This window comes from Bos indicus x Bos taurus, chromosome 9 (genome assembly GCF_003369695.1).
Source record: "Bos indicus x Bos taurus breed Angus x Brahman F1 hybrid chromosome 9, Bos_hybrid_MaternalHap_v2.0, whole genome shotgun sequence".
NCBI classification, from domain to species: domain Eukaryota; kingdom Metazoa; phylum Chordata; class Mammalia; order Artiodactyla; family Bovidae; genus Bos; species Bos indicus x Bos taurus.
The window spans coordinates 39371694-39389993 of NC_040084.1; the positions used below are offsets into that span (position 1 = coordinate 39371694).

General features: G+C 42.6%; 1 protein-coding gene across 1 annotated transcript in view; it reads right to left on the bottom strand.

Annotated features, from left to right (window-relative positions):
• Positions 1 to 11232, bottom strand: part of SLC16A10 (solute carrier family 16 member 10) — a 119954-nt gene extending 108722 nt beyond the window's left edge. Inside the window, exon 1 of the mRNA XM_027551203.1 lies at positions 10701 to 11232. Coding sequence (XP_027407004.1) covers positions 10701 to 11037 — 337 coding nt within the window. The 5' untranslated portion in view covers positions 11038 to 11232. The remainder of the gene's footprint in view (positions 1 to 10700) is intronic.
• Positions 11233 to 18300: the final 7068 nt, after the last annotated feature.

Consider the following 18300-nt stretch of genomic DNA (forward strand, 5'->3'; position numbering starts at 1 on the left):
CAATTCAAAACTCCAGTTACCGATTCTCAAGTTGGGTGGCTGTAGGAGGAAGGCAGGCTGGTTCCCCCTTACTAATAAGAGCAGATCTAAGAGGCACACTTAGTTTTGAAAAGCACATTCACTATTATAACTGTCTTTAAAAACAAACAAACAAAAAAGAGTCCTAGGGAATTCCCTGGGAGTCCAGTGGTTAGGACTGGGCACTTTCACAGAGCTGGCCCAGGAACTAAGAGCCTGTATGCCTCGAGGTGCAACTAAAAAAAAAAAAAGAATCCTAATTATAATAATGCCAGTAAAAGTAACGTGACAAAATCTCAGCTGGTGGAAAAACATAGAGAATGGCTTTATCTTCTGGGTATTGCTGCTAAGTCGCTTCAGTCGTGTCCGAATCTGTGCGACCCCATAGACGGCAGCCCACCAGGAGGCTCCCCCGTCCCTGGGATTCTCCAGGCAAGAATACTGGAGTGGGTTGCCATTTCCTTCTCCAATGCATGAAAGTGAAAAGTGAAAGTGAAGTCGCTCAGTGGTGCCCGACTCTTAGCGACCCCATGGGCTGCAGCCTACCAGGCTCCTCCGACCATGGGATTTTCCAGGCAAGAGTACTGGAGTGGGTTGCCATTGCCTTCTGCCTTCTGGGTATTAGGGAATCTCAAAAGGTAAATTACCCTTGGAGGGGAGTATCAGAATTTTCAAGGGCTATGAGAAGACTTTTATGTTTGGGAACAAAAGGGTTAGAAACACTGCTTTAGTCCACATACATTATTTCAAATATTTATTTCATGCATTTCCCCATAATTAAAAATTAGTGAAATGCAATAGCCAAGAAATGGAAACAATCTATCAATAAATACCCATTGACAGATAAATGCATAAAGGAGATGTGGTACATATATACAATGGAATACTACGGAATGATGCTGAAGCTGAAACTCCAGTACTTTGGCCACCTCATGGGAAGAGTTGACTCATTAGAAAAGACTCTGATGCTGGGAGGGATTGGGGGCAGGAGGAGAAGGGGATGACAGAGGATGAGATGGCTGGATGGCATCACTGACTCGATGGACGTGAGTCTGAGTGAACTCCGGGAGTTGGTGATGAACAGGGAGGCCTGGTGTGCTGCGATTCATGGGGTTGCAAAGAGTCAGACACAACTGAGCGACTGAACTGAACTCAACCATTAAAAAGAATGAAATAATGCCACTTGCAGCAACATGGACACAACTAGAGATTATCATACCAAGAGACATAAGTCAGAATGAGAAAGACAAATACCATGTGATATCACTCATATGTGGAATCTAAACTATGACACAAATGAACCTATCTATGCTGAAGCTCCAATACTTTGGCCACCTTATGTGAAGGTCTGACTCATTAGAAAAGACCCTGATGCTAGGAAAGGTTGAAGGCAGGAGAAGGGGACGATAGATGATGAGACGGCTGATGGCATCACCAACTCAACGGACATGAGTTTGAGCAGGCTCCAGCAGACAGTGAAGGACAGGGAGGTCTGGCGTGCTGCAGTCCATGGGGTCGCAAAGAGTCGGACACGACTGAGCGACTGAACGAAAACAACATGAAACAGACACAGGGACATAAAGAACAGACTGCTGGTTGCCAAGGGGGAAGGGGCTGAAGGAGCAGTGGAGTGAAAGGTTGAGGTTAGCAGATGGACGCTTTCATATACAGAATGAATAAACAACAAAGTCCTATGCAACACAGCAAACTACATTCAATATCCTATGAGAAACCATAATGAAAAAGAATACTTTAAATATATAATGGAATCACTTTGTTATACAGTAGCAATTAACAACATTGTAAATCAACTATACTTCCATTTATTTTTAATTAGTGAAATGAAAAAAAAAAGACTTCCAGCTGGGAATAAGGCAAGCCACCTCCTCAGTTCCCTGGTTCTAGTGCCTACAGGCAAGGTGGGATCCAGGCATTTTGCTGTTAATGAAGATGGCTTAGCTGAAAAGGTTTGCTCACACGCAGGTGGTACAGAGATGACTAACAGCACTGCTCTCCTCCATTAATCCAGTCCTGGGTGGTGCTGCTACCCAGTTCCCAGAAGGCTTGGAGTTGCTCCTTCTAAAACACTGCCAATAAAAACACCCACAGTTCCTGCCTGGGTGCCAACAGGCTAGGTGGGTGCTCAGAGCTGGGCTGAGCCAATTGTAGGAGCAACGTCTGGGGTTCAGCTTGTTTTTGTTAAGGTTTATTTATTTCACTTGAAAATGAGACCAGATCTCTAGCTGGGTTATGATAACTCTAAATGGGATGGATTGGACGACTTCACAGGATTTCTGGTAGCCTGGGTAGGAAAAACTACGTAGGTTCTAGAGAACATTTAGGTAAACACACAGAAAATAGTTTCAAGGGGATAAAAGGCCAGGACTCCACATCTCGAGACAAGTTTAACAGAAGGACAGATTTCTGTCCAACATTCAACTTAATGAATGTAAATACTGATATCACGTGGCCCAACCTTAAACTGTGCAAGTTGCGACTTTATTATCTATAAATGAGGTAACGACACACTACAAGGCTACTCTAAAAAATAAAATCAAGTAATGTATATGAAAACCCTTCCTTTATGGTCTACACAAATTATCACTTGAGCAAATATGGGTTATCTTAAACAGAATGCTAGATCAGGATGGGTTGGAATTAGGTTCTCTGTCTTCCACTCTGAGCTGAATTCATAATTCATTTGAATTCATGCTACCCCCAAAACATCCCATGTGCATCAAAAACATAACAACAGTTGTAAAAAAGCATTTTTTATCCCACAGCGGTGATCAAAAAAATAAAACAGCCAGGCCATTTCACCAGAATCTTATAAGGACCAACAACCACACTAGAGAGAGGAAGTGGCACACACAGAGGCGAAGAAGCAAGGCAGATTCGGTAAAGTGCAAAACCTCCTCCGCCTACGCTGGAGTGTGAAGTCCAAGAACGGGGAGTGTCTTCCTTCCTTCACTGGTGGTCCAGTGGTTAGGACTCAGTGCTCCCATTGCAGGGGGTCTGGGATCGATCCCTAGTCAGGGAACTAAGATGCCACATGCTGTGCAAGAAGGGAGAGCGGTGAGCAAGGTTACAGGGTCAGGCAAGGGCCAGTGCTCAAACGACTCTGGTTTTCCCAGAATTAATGGGTATCACTGATGGCTTTTAAACAGAAAAATGATATGGTCTAATGTTCTGGAAAAATCACTCATGTGTCTAAACTGAGGACCAGCAGACCCGTTAATGGGTTTTGACAGTAATTGAGGCCAAAAGTAATAAAGGCACAAATTAATGCACGGCACTAAAGGATAAGATGGGGATTGACTTATGAGGCATTAAGGAGGTAAACACAAAAGGACCTTGTCTGATTTAACAAAATAGGAAAGAGAAGAAATAAGAAATTAGGATGGAGTCCATGTTTTTGACGTGAGCAACCAGAGGTGTTATACACTAAGAGAATTCAGAAGGAAGGCTACATCTACCCACAGGTGACCTGAGGTTTTTGATGGTAGGTGAAAACACTATGTGGGGTGGCTAAAAAATGAGTTCATTTTAGTTGAGTATGATACACTTGGGGCTTCCTGGTGGCTCAGTGGTAAAGAATCCACCTGCCAAGGCAAGAGACTTGGGGAACTTATGATTAAAGACTGTGAGTATATTTGTATATGGTTATACAAGGCTGTAGTAATATGAGAGTGGGCTTCTCAGGTGGTTCAGTGGTAAGGAATCTGCCTGCCAACAGGGGACACTCAGATTCAATTCCTGGGTCAGGAAGATCCCCTGGAGAAGGAAATGGCAACTCACTCCTGTATTCTTGCCTGGGAAATCCCATGGACAGAGAGCCTGGAAGGCTGCAGTCCACAGGGCTGCAAAACAGTTCGTCACAACTTAGCAACTAAACAACAATATACCTGTGCATCCAAATAGAATTTTCTAGAAACAGGTAACATGGGTCCTGAACACAAAGAAATTTGGAAATAACAACCCCAAGATAGTGGTTTGAGCCACAGGTCATACGAGACACCCAGGGGAGGCAGGAAGAGTGAAGCAGGCACATGGCCTGGGACTAAGTCTCAAGGAACTGCCACATGGATGCAATAAGAACCGATACAACAAACCACATCAAGAGTACAGGATACAATTCCTTATAAAACACACCTCAAAACCTCTCCCGAAATAATCCCTACACTATTTCTGGTTGAGTTGGTTCTTTTGGCAGTTAATTCTACTGATAAAAATCCCATGATAAAACACCACAGGAATACTCATATTGTTGTACTTAAGCAGAATTCACTATACACTCTTTATACTTTCCATGTTTTACACTTTTATGCTAAGGGCTTTATTTTGGTGGAAAAACCTGTTTGCATAACTAACCATTTCTGTGTTATAAGAAAGTTTCTAAATTCAGAAACATTCTGGAAATGGGAGTACGAAATGCTCATACCATGCTCATTTCTTTCCAAAATTCTGAACTATTTTTGTGGTCTAACAACTTATTTTAACAGGCAGTTTAGATTAATTCACGGAATATAAAGTTGAATGTTTTAAGATGGAAAAGAATGAAGCAAATTCAAGCCTCATAACATCTGCCATAAGAGAGTTTTCTTGGCTTTTCAACCTCTCTTTGAGTGCAAATAAGAGTCAGGCATTTTCCTTATAGTGGAAAATGTGTACAGTATGGGACCACGAATCAGATAATTTGTTCACTGTAACCATCTTAACAAAGCACCACAGGCGGGGCCCGATTCTTCCCGGCGTGCTGCGGAGGAACGGCTGTTGGCCTGTGGTTGATTCAAGCTCCCAGCTGGTCGGGGGCTCCAGTGAAAAAAAAAAAAAAAAAAAACAAAGCACCACTACTAAAACACTTTCCTGTAACACAGAAATGGTTAGTTATGCAGACTGGTTTTTCCACCAAAAACAAAGTCCTTCAGCATAAAAACCAGACATAGAAGTTCAGTTCTGAACCATAGCCAAAACCTCCTGTAAGTTCAGGTCTAGCACACAACTGCAGTATGTATTTAAGTATCAGCGTAATATCAGTACGTAAATGCAAAAACTTTAAAAAAAAAAGAAAAAGAAACCTTTAGGAAAAACTGACTGACTTAAAAATTTCAGAGGTGCCAGAAAGAGGATGTTGAGGACTTCCCTGGTGGCACAGTGAATTAAAATCTGCCTGCCAATGCAGGGCACACAGGTGTGATCCCTTGTCCAGGAGGATTCCCCATGCTGCGGAACAACTAAGCCCGATCGCCACAACTACTGAGCCCGTGCTCTAGAGCCACAAGTAAAGAGCCCGTGTGCTGCAACTCTTGAAGCCCGTGAGCCCTAGAGCCTGTGCTCTGTAGCAAGAGAAGCCCCCACAATGAGAAGACCTCGGACCGCAACAAAGAGTAGCCCCCGCTTGCCGCAACTAGAAAAAGCCTACACCAGAGCCGCACCAAAGCAACAGAGACCCAGGGCAGTCAAAAACAAATAAATGAATAAAGACCAAAAAAAAAAGGCTATGTTGAGAGGTGCTGCAAGATGCATCCATCCCTCAATGCTACTAAAAATCCTACTTTGTGATTATGACTATCTAAAGAGCAATCTCCTTCCATATGGGAAAGGTAGAGTTGTATTAAAGATGATAACCAAAGACCTTTTTGATAGCCCATTTTCCTTTAAAACTACTGAATATTTTTAATACCTTGATTTGTACTTGGAATATCCAAAAGAAGATGATAATGTGCACTGTTTCCCAAACTTATTTAACCACAAGCCTCTATGTTAAAGAAAGGCTATTAAAGAACACATTCTCGGAATTACTGGAAATAGTAGGGGTCTTCTTGACTCAGCCTCTGTACCAGAGTGACATAATTTCTTCAAAAGAATATCATTAGTGATCTTAAATACTGATTCTGAAAACATACTTGTTTTAAATAGATGTTTCTAAATATCAACATACCACTAAAGTATTTTTACTTTTTCCAAGAAAGCAGATAAGTAAACTAGACTAATACCCTAGTAAGATCCCAGAGAGTGTTCTTTTAGAGCACTAAAAGAACCCTAGAATCTTTTTCAGTTTCATGAAAAAACTAAAAATAGGTTTTCCAATAATTATAATTTCTAAATTATAATTTTAAGTTGTAATTTCTAAGGGAAAACAATGTTCCAGTTAACTGTAGTTACCTGTTTTAGTTTTCCCAAAAGTGTCTGATCTCCCCCCACCTGGGCAAGAAGCAGGCACATATGAACAGATAAATCTTAGATGAACAGAGACAACTCAAGCTCATCTTGCTCCCTCTGATGGACCTTTCTAACACAGCAGTAAGTGCAAGGCATATCTCTGAATGCCATGTCTTCAGCAGCCAGGATAACATGATGGGGCTGTGATGTACTCCACCGGAGTTCAGCTTTCTTCCCCTTTCCAAAGTCTTAATTTCACAAAATGAGATCTACTGCCACAGGGAAAGAGGCCATCAAACGTTTTTCCCAGCCTCCACCATTCGTGGGAATTTCCTTAGACTTTCAGCCTCTTAATCTCCCCAAGCCTGTGTCCTGGTATATTGCAAAGAGAAATATTCTATTTACTTTTGTATCCCACAGCAGATCAAAAGCTCCTTGGGGACAGCTGATCTTGTCTCTCTCAATTACCTCCTTCTATGCCCAGCACAGAGGGTGTCAAATACTGGGTAAACATTTGTAGTATGAATGAGAAGTAACATTAAGATGTGTAAACTCACTTATATCTTAGTGTGAATGAATTTCTCCATGCCTGTTCCTGAGAAATTGTGGGAGGATCATCAGTGGCGCAGAAAGAGATAAGAGAGCCTTGAAGAGAAAAAGTAAAGCCTGAGGAAGTCTCTTCTTCACTTAACATCTGGAAATACTGTTCTGCTATGGATCAGTCTAAAGGAGTCTGGTTCTTCAAAGCAAACTCCAGAGTCTGGCTTGAATGCCATAAGAAATTATCTTGCTTTCCAATGAACATCTCCCTATACTTCAAAAATCTTTTTTTTTTTTTATTTTGGCTGCACCACTCGGCTTGCAGGATCTCAGTTCCCCAACCAGGGATTGAACTTGGAGCCACCACAGTGAAAGTGCTGAATCCTAATCACTAGATCACCAGGGAACTCCCAAAAATCTATTTCAATGAGACATTAACAACTGGCAATTGCTTACTGACAGCCAAGTGAGATCAAGAAACAGAGATCCTGATCTTTCACACTTCTTTTCTAACTCCAGAATTCCTATATAGTTATCCATTTCTAAAGCTTGAATTAATCAAGCATAAAGAATGATGCATTACCAGAATGTTATCCAACCCATGTAATATGATCAGTCGTTAAAAACCTAGCTTCTGGAGTCAGATAAACCTGAGGTTGAACCCTGGTGTCCACTGCTTACTTAATCTCCATAAGCCTAAGTTTCCACATCTGAAAAGAAAGATTAAATCGAGCCTATCTCATGCAGTCACACTAAGGTTTAAAATAGGAACGTGCTTAGCACTGGGCCTGACACATGGGAGGTTCTCAAGCATCGTTGATGGTTACGAACCATCGTTTGGAAACCTAGGTTCCCATTCCACCACCCTGTGCACCTCCCTGTGTAGCCTTGAGCTTCTAACTATGAAGAAGCTAATGAGCACGTGGAGACAGAATGAACTGACCTCTAATGCTGGAATTATCAATCATGAACAAGGTAATAGAAAATGGACCAAAACTTTGAAAAATTAAGTCTTAAATAATTCCACATCTGTTTTATGTTGTACCTGAAGCTAGCACACATTTGATCACAGATGATTCAGCATTAGAATATCAAAATAAAAAACCTGAAGAGTCAAACTTCAAAGCAAGCATTCTCAAACCCTTCAGTACCTGTTGTTGATAGACTTTATATGCAACACCTGTACGTACGTGTCTGCAAGAGAGTGCATGAGCAGAGGGAGATGGAGATGGACGGGGGAAGAAGGGAGGGAGGAGGGAAGCAAGAGAGACACTAAATGAGGGACGAGACAGAGAAAGGGAAGAAGGGAAGGCGAGGCAGAAAGTGGGGGGAGAAAGAGAAAGAAAGAGAAAGAAGGGAGAGCTGGCAGAAGGGAGGGAAAAATGGAGGGAAAGACAGAAAGGTGGGGGGGCAGGAATTTAAACATTAATTGGCGTAAAGGCTATCCAGTCTCCATTTTTTCACCAATGAGGTGACCTCAGACCTTAAAGTTTATCTGCTGTACATGTTTCACGCATCAACCAAGTACAAGTACAGGCTGTTGTGCCATCTGGCTGGGGTGTTACACAGGGCCACAAGGGCACGGGCCCCTCTGCAGGAGTTAGATCAACAGCACCCAGAGCACAGGCTGGTTCTCAGTCAGCACTGACCCTGGGCCGCGCACCTGTGTGCAAGGGCACAACCAACCACGTACGGCAGTCAGGCAGACCAAGTCTTCACTATTTAACGTGCACACCTGCATACCTGTTTGTGCAGTACACACCCACACATACACAGCCAAGACTGGAAAGCCATCAAGGCTGAGTAAATGAAGATATTCATCAAAACTGAAAATACAGAGTTTCAAAAAGTTGAAGAGAATGGGTCCCTGTGGCCTCCCTACCCTTCAGCTACCCAGAATTGGGCTATCGTTGTCACTGGGAATCTTTGGGACCAAAGAGAGAGAGGCTTCGACATCACAAAACTCTTGATTTCTGATGAAGCTACGGTCTCTCCAGCAACTGCTTGCTTGCTCACTCGCTCTCTCTCAAAAAAATGAGTTAGGAAGGAGAAAAAAAATAAGACTTTCCACAAACAACAATGGATCTACTCACCTGAGTTTGCAAAACCTGTGGTAGACAAATGAGTATTTTGTTTTGGTGTTCTGACTGCAATAAAAGTGTAATCCCAGGCAAGAATTTACTAAATGCTGAAAGAACTAGTCTTAAAATGTGGACTCTGAATTCTGCCTCAGTGCCCTTTTCTCTCCCAGATGCTGGCTACTCAGAGAGAAAATACACAAAGTTATTTTTGTTTACTACTGCATATGCATATCTATCCTGCCAAGCAAGTACATGATATTATATTTTGAACACTTTTGTACCTAGCTCTGTGACCTGAAGAACACAACAGCTTTAAAAGCTATTTAAGGAACAGAAATTCCAGGTTAAATATGGTACCTGATTCACATGTGCAAGGAGACAATGTACAAGAATATGCATGGCAGCACTGTCTATGGTAATTTTGAAAGTAACCTAAATGTTTATTAAAGAAAGAATGCATATAAAGTATAATATATTCATACAATGGAAAACTAGACATTAAAATGTAAAGAATTTAAGCTACCAGCTCATACTGTTATGGGGATAAACTGCAAACACAACGCAAAGTAGAAGAAAAGATGCAGAACCACAGTATAATACTCTCTAATACAAGTCTTTAAAACTCCCAACATTACCGCTCCTTTAGAATTTGTTATAACAGACTAGCATATTTTTTTGTATGCACACTAAAGAGCTAAGGAAAACACACTAAAAATAATTGAAAATTAAAGTTAAAAAAAAAAGGACCATATGTCACTGTTGTTTAGTCACTAAGTCATGTTTGACTCCTGTGGACTGTAGCCCACCAGGCTTCTCTGCCCACAGGATTTCCCAGGCAAGAATACTGGAGTGGGTTGAGATTCCTTCTCCAGCGGATCTTCCCAACCCAGGGATGGAACCCGGGTGGGTCTCCTGCATTGGCATGTGGGTTCTTTACCACTAAGCCACCTGGGAAGCCCTCATTAACCACAGAGAGTTGCCCAAATGGCAAGGAGGGAGCATGTTTTAGTAATGAAAATCGCCTGGCCCTTTAAATAAGATATGTTTCATCACCATTGTGGACTCATTAAAACACTTTATTTCAACAAGCTTCACTTTTCTCCCCTAAAAGGGGTTGATAACGCCTGCCTCGCAGGATGACATGAAATAATGCATGTAAAAGACTTGGTAGATCAGGTAATAATCATTTAAAGGGAAAAAATGTTGAGTCTGCACCTTTTTCATCTAATTTGGTATATGATTAAAAATGACAAAGAACACAACAGGAAAAGGGCAACCCTTCACCTTCCTCTTCCCAGTCCCTGATCTGGCTGCCTCCTATGCTTTCTATATTTAGCAGAGTGACACCCCCCTTCCCCCACCCACCCCCCAAAAAAAACCCAGCACGAAACCGTGTTTCCTTCAGAACTCCCGAGTCCTTGCAATACAGATCTTTCATCTCGCCAACTCCGCCTCCCCCCACCACACAAAGTCCTCTGCAGCGCCGGGGGCAGCAGAACAAAAACCCAACCGTCACGGTCACGAAAGAGATTGTAAAAATAACGGAGCGGTGTAACTAACTGGCTTTGGAAGGGTCTGTTTGTTTTCAAAAATTAAGAGAAAGTCTACCAGAGACTCAGCCTCTATCCTGCAGAAAGGGGAAGCAGGAAGATCTAAGCAAATAAGTTTTGTGACTTGTATCCAAATGAAGTCTCTACATCTGGATTCAACACAAAGAGAGGCGCACGGAGGCCCCGGGAGCGGCAGGGCTGCTTTTGCAATTGGACAGACCCACCCCTCACACCCTTTACACACACGGACCCGCAGGGGCGCACCAGGAGGCGCAGAAGCTCGCTCCACATGCGGGATGCATCCCGCGCCCATCCCCCGGGGCTGGCCGCGGCGGGCGCTGTGCCTCACCTGTCTTGAAGACCATCTTGTCATCGTCCTTGGACCCGAAGGTCTTCAGCATGGACACGAAGAGCACCCCGCAGGCGTTCTGGATGCCGAACACCGACCCGTTGCACCACATGGCTGCTAGCATCACCAGCCAACCCCAGCCGCCCTCAGGGGGCTCAAGGGGCTCGGCGCCCACCGACCCACCCAGCTCTACTTCCACCTTCTCGGCCGCCGCCGCCTCCGGGCCGTCTAAGGGTCCCGCGCAGGGCAGCGGAGCGGCCCCCGGAGGCGCGGAGCCGGGCGGCTGCGCCTCGCTTGTCCCCCGCGCGGCGGCGGGCTCCTCCTGGGAGGGCACCATGGCCGGGGGCGGCCCCCTCGGGCGCCGGGGAGCGCGAGGGGCGCGAGTTCCCGGCGGGCTCGCGGAGGAGCCGCCGAGTTGGGCTGGCGGGCTAGCGAGGCCGAGGCGAAGGCGGTGGAGCCCACCGTGGGCGGGCGGCGGCGGGCTTACACTGGAACCTCCGGGTCCACAGCCCCACGCCCGGACTCAGCAGGAGGCCGGACCGCCAGCTCTTAAAGACGCCCCCCCGCCCCACCCCCCTGGGGGCGTGGTCGACGGCGGGACCTGCCCCGGAATCTCCTGATGATTGGGCTTCGGGAGAACGCGGGGGGCCCACCCCCTCCCGCGGCGCGCGACCCAGGTGCCTGCGGGTGGCTATATCTGCGCGCGCGCCTGCCGCCGGGCCTCCTCCTCTCCAGCGGGGGTCACAGATGTGTAGGTCACCCCGCCAGAAAGTGTTAACGGAAGGGGCACGTCTCCTCCTAGGTGCAGGCTGCATTGGGTCATCGGGACCACAGAATGGGACCTTCTTTAGTCTCAGTCCGCTGACAGCCTGACCAGCAAACATTGTCCCTTTGTTTTCTTTTTGTTGTTGTTTTCTGGCGTTCACCTCTAATTACTAATTATAATACATAAGATATGTTATGCCAACTGCGGACTTAAAAAGGGAGTCAGGAAGATCAGAGGCCCTATTTAATTTCTCCTACATTCACATGTGATTTCCTATGAATACTTTGCATATTGAACAGGCTCATTTTGGAAGACACAGACTCATATCAAAGTCTTCAAGAAACAAACGTTTTTGACAGACATCTAGAAAACATTACTTTTAAACTACAGCACAGTTGTTTGCACTTCAGACAAAAACTAGTACCTATATTCAACTTCTCTTGTCTCCTTAAAGCATGGAACAACCATGTATGTAAAAGAAATGAAGATTAACTAGTTGTATAATATTGGGCACAATTCTTAATTTCTCAGTCACTCAAATTCTTAACTTCAAAGTCAAAATATGCTAATTACTTGATGATGGAGTCCCTAAATGAGTGTGATTGATCACATTTCTGCCCCTACGGGTTAAAAAACTAGTAGGAAGAAGTCCTAGGATAGAACAGGAGTGTCACATAATAAGTGTTACAATACATATACAACAAAGAGAAGTGGAATGGAGCCATTAAATTATCTTCAAAACATTAGAGAAAAGCTTCCACAGCAAACAGCCTTTGAGCTGAGCCCTGAATCATACTAGGAGCTTTCCTGGGCAAAGATAGAGGAAGAGTGTTCTAGGTAGAGAAGATAGCAGAAGCTAAGGGGAAGCAGGGTATGCTTGAGGAGCAGGGAACAAAAATCAAGCATAATATGTCTTAAGGATGGGATTAGAATGGTAAACTAAAGAATAGTCACACAAGTGCACAAAAATGAATGTACAAGGATGTTATTCCACACTATTGGAAATAAAAAGTGGAAGCAAAAACATGCATCTGTACTACATAACCACTAAAAGTTTTTAAAATTCACCTCTGTTGACTTTGAAAGTTATAACATTTTATTGGGCAAAGAAAGCACATCCACACACACACACACACACACAAAGGTATGGGTTATAGCACAAAATATAAATATCCATGATCTATATTGATACAAGTAAATGATTAAGTACATAAGTAAAAGGGGGAATAAATACCTCCATGCCTGATTGTCTTTCACCTTTTTGGAATGGTGAATTCTCACTCTATCTTCAAGGCTTAACTCTAAAATGAAGTTACCTTTATCAGTTCTTCCTCCAGACTTCCATATTTTATTTAAACAGTTTTTGCAATCAGCTGCAGGGTGGTTTTCAGTCTCCTTAACTAGAGTAAGAATTTTTAGACAGGTCAGATGATGTCGCATGGAGCTTTGACCAGAGCACAACGCACAGTGTTGGGGCACAACAAATAATTGTCGAACCAAATTGAATTGAATTTTTTTAAAAAATTAAAGAATCACAAAGCATTCAGTTGAGCACACCAACTTGGTCCCATATTTTCAGGTGGAATATTTTCAATATTTTTTAAACAACATGAATTTGTTTTCCAGTTGTAAAAGTAAACATGCTGGCTTTAGCAGTTACCATAAAAAATAATAAAATTTTTAAAATGTATTATTGTATCACTCAAATAACCTCTTTAACATTTAATAGTTTTTAATTCTTTACATATTTATGGAAGATAGAGCATCCATTTTATAACTACCATTATCACATATTTCCCCTATAAAATATGGTATAGCTCATCCAAAAAATTATGAGTCTTTTTGCCCTTAATGAAAATTGCTTCATCCAAGATAATGAACAAAACATAAAGAAGCCCAACGAGATGAGACTTTGCCATAGGCCATCTTCAAAGGTCCATTCGACTTAGATTTGTACATCTGCAAAGTAATTTACCAGTTACTATATATTATGAATCTTCAGGATTTGCTCACAAAGCCACAAATCTACTGTTTCCTTATAGTCTTTTTGTTGTTGTTTTCATTTTTACAAATTATTTTTTTACTTTCTTTTTGGATGCATAGGTCTTGGTTGCTGCACGGGGGCTTTCTCTAGTCTCAGTAAGCAGGGGCTACTCTTCATAGAGGTGCATAGGCTTCTCATTGTAGTGGCTTCCCTTATTGCAGAGCACAGACTCGAGTTATGGCTCCCAGGCCCCAGAGCACTCGGGCTTCAGTAGTTTTGGCTCAAGAGCTCTATAGCGCAGGCTCAGTAGTTGTGGTTCACGGGCTTAGTTGCTCCGAGTCATATGGGATCTTCCAGGACAGGAATGGAACCCATGTCCAACGGGTTCTTATCCAACTTTACCACCAGGGAAGTGTCCTGTACTTTTAAATAAAATCAGAATTACAATGTTGTGGACTGACTCTTTACCTCCCTGCCAAAAAAAATCATATTGAAGCCCTAATCCCCAGTACCTGGGAACATGACTATATTTGGAGATGTGGCCTATAATAAAGGTAATTAAGTTAGAATGAGGCCGTTTGAGTGGACCCTAAACCAATCTGACTGATGTCCTTATAAGAAGAAGAGATTAGGACACAGAAAGACACCAGTGAACGGCCATGTGAGGTCACAGGAGGAAGACAGCCATCTGCAAGTCAAGGAGAGAGGCCTCAGAAGAAACAAACACATAAAAAAGCGCTGCTGACACCGTGACCTTAGACTTCTAGCCTCCAGAACCGTGAGAGATAAATTTCTATTATTTGAGCCACCCAGTCTGAAATATTTTGTTATGGCAGCCCCAGTAAACTAACATACATTGTTTTTGCTGATCTAGTTACTAAGGCATGCCTAGCTCTTTGCAACCCCATGGACTACAGCCTTCCAGGCCCTTATGTCCCCAGGATTTCCCAGGCAAGAACACTGAAGTAGGTTGTCATTTCCTTGTTCAGGGGAGCAACACAAGGGATGGAACCCATGTGTTCTGCTTTGGCAGGCAGATTCTTTACCTGGGACCCCAGGGAAGCCCCAACTAAGAGACATAACTAAGAACAATTTTGTAACCTGCAATTTTTTACTTAAACCATCATATCATAAATAACTCCCTGTGTCATTACATATTCTTCAAAAATATATTTAGTGGCTAAATAGGATTCAACTATAGAAATGGACCATAATTTATTTAATCATTTCCTATCATACCTATACATATATAATGTATTTCAGGTTTTTCATCATTAAAAATAGCACTGCAATAAACATCCTTACACACAAATCTTTACCAGCATCTGTGATCATTTTTTAGAATACATTTCTAGATGTAAGAAGCATATGAATATTTTAAGACACTAAACATGTTGATAAATTTGAAAGCAACGTTGTCAATTTATACTCTCACGAGCACTGTATAAGAATGCCATATTAGTGCCCCTCAGGAAACGGGGAATAATAGGATTATTTCCATTTTTTTAGCTTTTTATAATTATTTTTAAAACCTGCCCATTTAAAATTAAAATGAAATCTCTTTATTAGTTTATTTTTCAAATCTTTGGTTATAAGTGACAAATATCATATTTACTAATCATCTGTATATCCTTTTTTATAAATACTGTCGTGATAGTCAATCTCCACATTTTCCAACAGGAAGATTGATGTTTTTCCTTATTCATGTTTACTAATGTTTCCTATATAGGTCCCATGCCTGTCTCATTAGAATTATTTTCGGGCATTTCATGTTCATGTTTTTGTTGCTGGTGATGTTGTTGTCACTGATTTTGTGAATGGACTTTTTTCATGAGAACTTCTAACTGGTTGTTGCTAATACAGTTCACTTCAGTTCAGTTCAGTCACTCAGTTGTGTCTGACTCTTTGTGACCCCATGGACTGCAGCACACTAGGCTTCCCTGTCCATCACCAATTGCTAATACAGTAAAAAGCGATTAAGTTTTTATTTTCACTCTGATCTAAATTTGACAACAAAGCATTATCTACTGGATTAAGATAATGCATACCAGCCTAATTAAAAAACATCCTTATCATTTTATACTAATGTAGATGCAGTCCTACATCTTAAATGGACACACTTTAATTGTGTGTACACATTTACCCACTTTAGATTCCTAATTGAAAGTAACTTCATTTCCTTTTTTCTAATGCAATGACTTCTTTCTTCAAGTATTTTATTTTTATATAAAATGTCTTTAAAAACAAAACACTGTGCATCAGTGTTTATGCTGTTGATTGTTCCATAAGCCTTCTCAAGCCCCTATTAGGGAATCCAAAACCAGGTTAAGAAGGCTGAATAATCTTCAGAGAAGATGTCTCTAAACTACTCTATGCTGATCTCCTCCAAAAGAAGACACAGGCTATCTTGGAATATCTTGGAATCAGAAGATGAATTTCTGTCACTTCACCATCAGTGTGACCTTGGCCCAGTCACTTGCCTATCTGCAGGTCAATGTTTGAGACCTAAACACAATTCCTCAGGGTCTAACCCAATCCACCCACCCCACACTCCATTTTTCCATCATGACAGCACTACCTTAGTCATACCGCAGTTCATCTCAGATATGTTTTAGTATCACTAAAGAGGTTTGGGGAAACCCATTCTTTAGCAGCAATGTCTTTGCAAATATTTTGGAATGAGAATTGTGGATTTGATACTTAATCAGCTTCTTTCGCAGAGGATAACATTGTCCAACTCTACCCCAAATTGTAGGAGTGTGTCCTCTTGGTGGCCTCTGGTTCTGCATGCTTTGTCCATCTACACCAAGTGTCCCCAAAGCATGACTGCCCAACACAGATCTGTTGACTTCAGCATCCCGCCATTCACACCCTGCTGATGTTGAAGCATACTAAAAATGAAATTTACTGTCATGAGAAGGAAAAACATATTGATAATTTAAATTTGGTAACGGTAGTTCTTCTCCCTGTGGTACAATGGAATTTAAGAAGGTTTCTGAGGAAGGAGATTTGAAATCCAGCCCTGACTCCACCCTTCACAAACTGCCAACCCATGGTCCCAAGACTGTTGAGATGAAGTGGGAAAATGACCAGGAGCTGTCTGTGACCTGTGCCTCCCTGTGAAGGGGCTGTGGCATTCTTGTTGCTGAAAGAATGTCCTTAGTTGTAAATGTTTCTTGAAATTTTGTATTCTTGGAATTATACTATATTTCTTCTAGAGAAGGGATCTTATTCTTTTGTTTAACTGTCTGCTTAAAGCAAGACTCTCTTCTGAAGCATCATAGCAGAAACAAAGAGTATACGGCCTGTGAGACACTGTGTCCACATATAGAAAAGCCCATATGATGTCATGGAGTCCTCTGTGTAACAACGGGGCTCACGGTCACACCTCAGCCCCTCCTCTCACTCTCAGTGGCTGTGCTCAGCATGGGCTCAGTACAAAGACTGGCTGCTTGGGTTGAGGGTGTAGGATGGTGTCATGGAAACTGGTCCTCCGAAATCACCATGGAGGTAAATCCCTATGGAGTGCCTTCTGCAGACACAGGGAAACCTAAAACACCAGGCAGAAGGAACCGCAGGAATCATGATATTTTCTAACCGTAATCCATAGTTAGAAACACATTCGATGTCATAACCCAATACATACGCTCACAGACACACACACACACATTGGAACAAAAATTTAACAAAGCAGTTTCTTACAATAGTAAGTACAGCCCTTCATTCTGATCTATTTTGTTTCATTGAAATAATCTACTGACAATCTACTGACAAAAACTCTAAACTGATTTTACAACCCACTAATGACTTTTGATTTGAGGTTTGAAAAACACTGATCCTGTCCAATGCTCCCATCTTACAAATGAAGAAATCTGAGTCTCAGAAAAAGGAAATGACTGACTATTCCAGAAAGACATACGTTTCCAACATGACAGTGACAAGGCACCAGGTCTCCTGATCGTGGTCTTCCCTCAGAACCTCCTATTACTGCTCCTGGCTTCATGGATAGAGATATAATGTCGCCTAACTCTATTTTAGAAACAAGAAAATAGTCCTCTATCAGACAAGGGATGAAGGGTCCTCCTTTCCCTCCCATCTGCCCTGGATGTCCCCCAGTGTTTTGGCTGCAGCAGGGGCCCCTGCAAGCTCTTTTCCCAAAGACCTAACACACCAGTGGCCCAGAAGAGAGATCCTTCCAAGGTCTCTGTGTCCCTCTAGTCTTATGCTTGTGGGGACTTTTTCTTTGAATTAGTTAGCTAACACCTGGAAAGAGTCATCTGAGAGCCTGTCCTTAGAAAGTTAAAATAAAGGATAGTTCCTTTCCTTGGGAAAAGATGGAATGTGGGGAGAATCCTTCAGAGAACCGGTCCGTAACTAACTCCGATTGATCAAAAGTTGTTTGGGGCAATTTGGCACTGTTTATGGAGAATCCATACCCCAAAGCACTTAGAGAAGAAAGACTGCACTGATTTGCCCTTGAGCAATAGCTTCCTCTGCCCTCTTGCCTTAAAGCCATTCTGTCTTCTTCTCTACTCCCCTTTGCCTAACCTGCCAGAGCCGCCTTTAAAGGGGATATATTTTTCAACCAGTAATTCCTGATAAGATGCACACTATCTTGTCCCTGTGTGTGTTAGTTGCTCAGTCGTGTCCGACTCTTTGCAACCCCATGGACTGTAGACCACCAGGCTCCTCTGTGCATGGGATTTCCCAGGCAAGAATACTGGAGTGGGTTGCCATTTCCTTCTCCAGGGGGAAATCTCCCCGACCCAGGGATCAAACCCAGGTATCCCACATTGCAGGCAGATTCTTTACCATGTGAGCCACCAGGGAAGCCTGAACACTATCTTAAA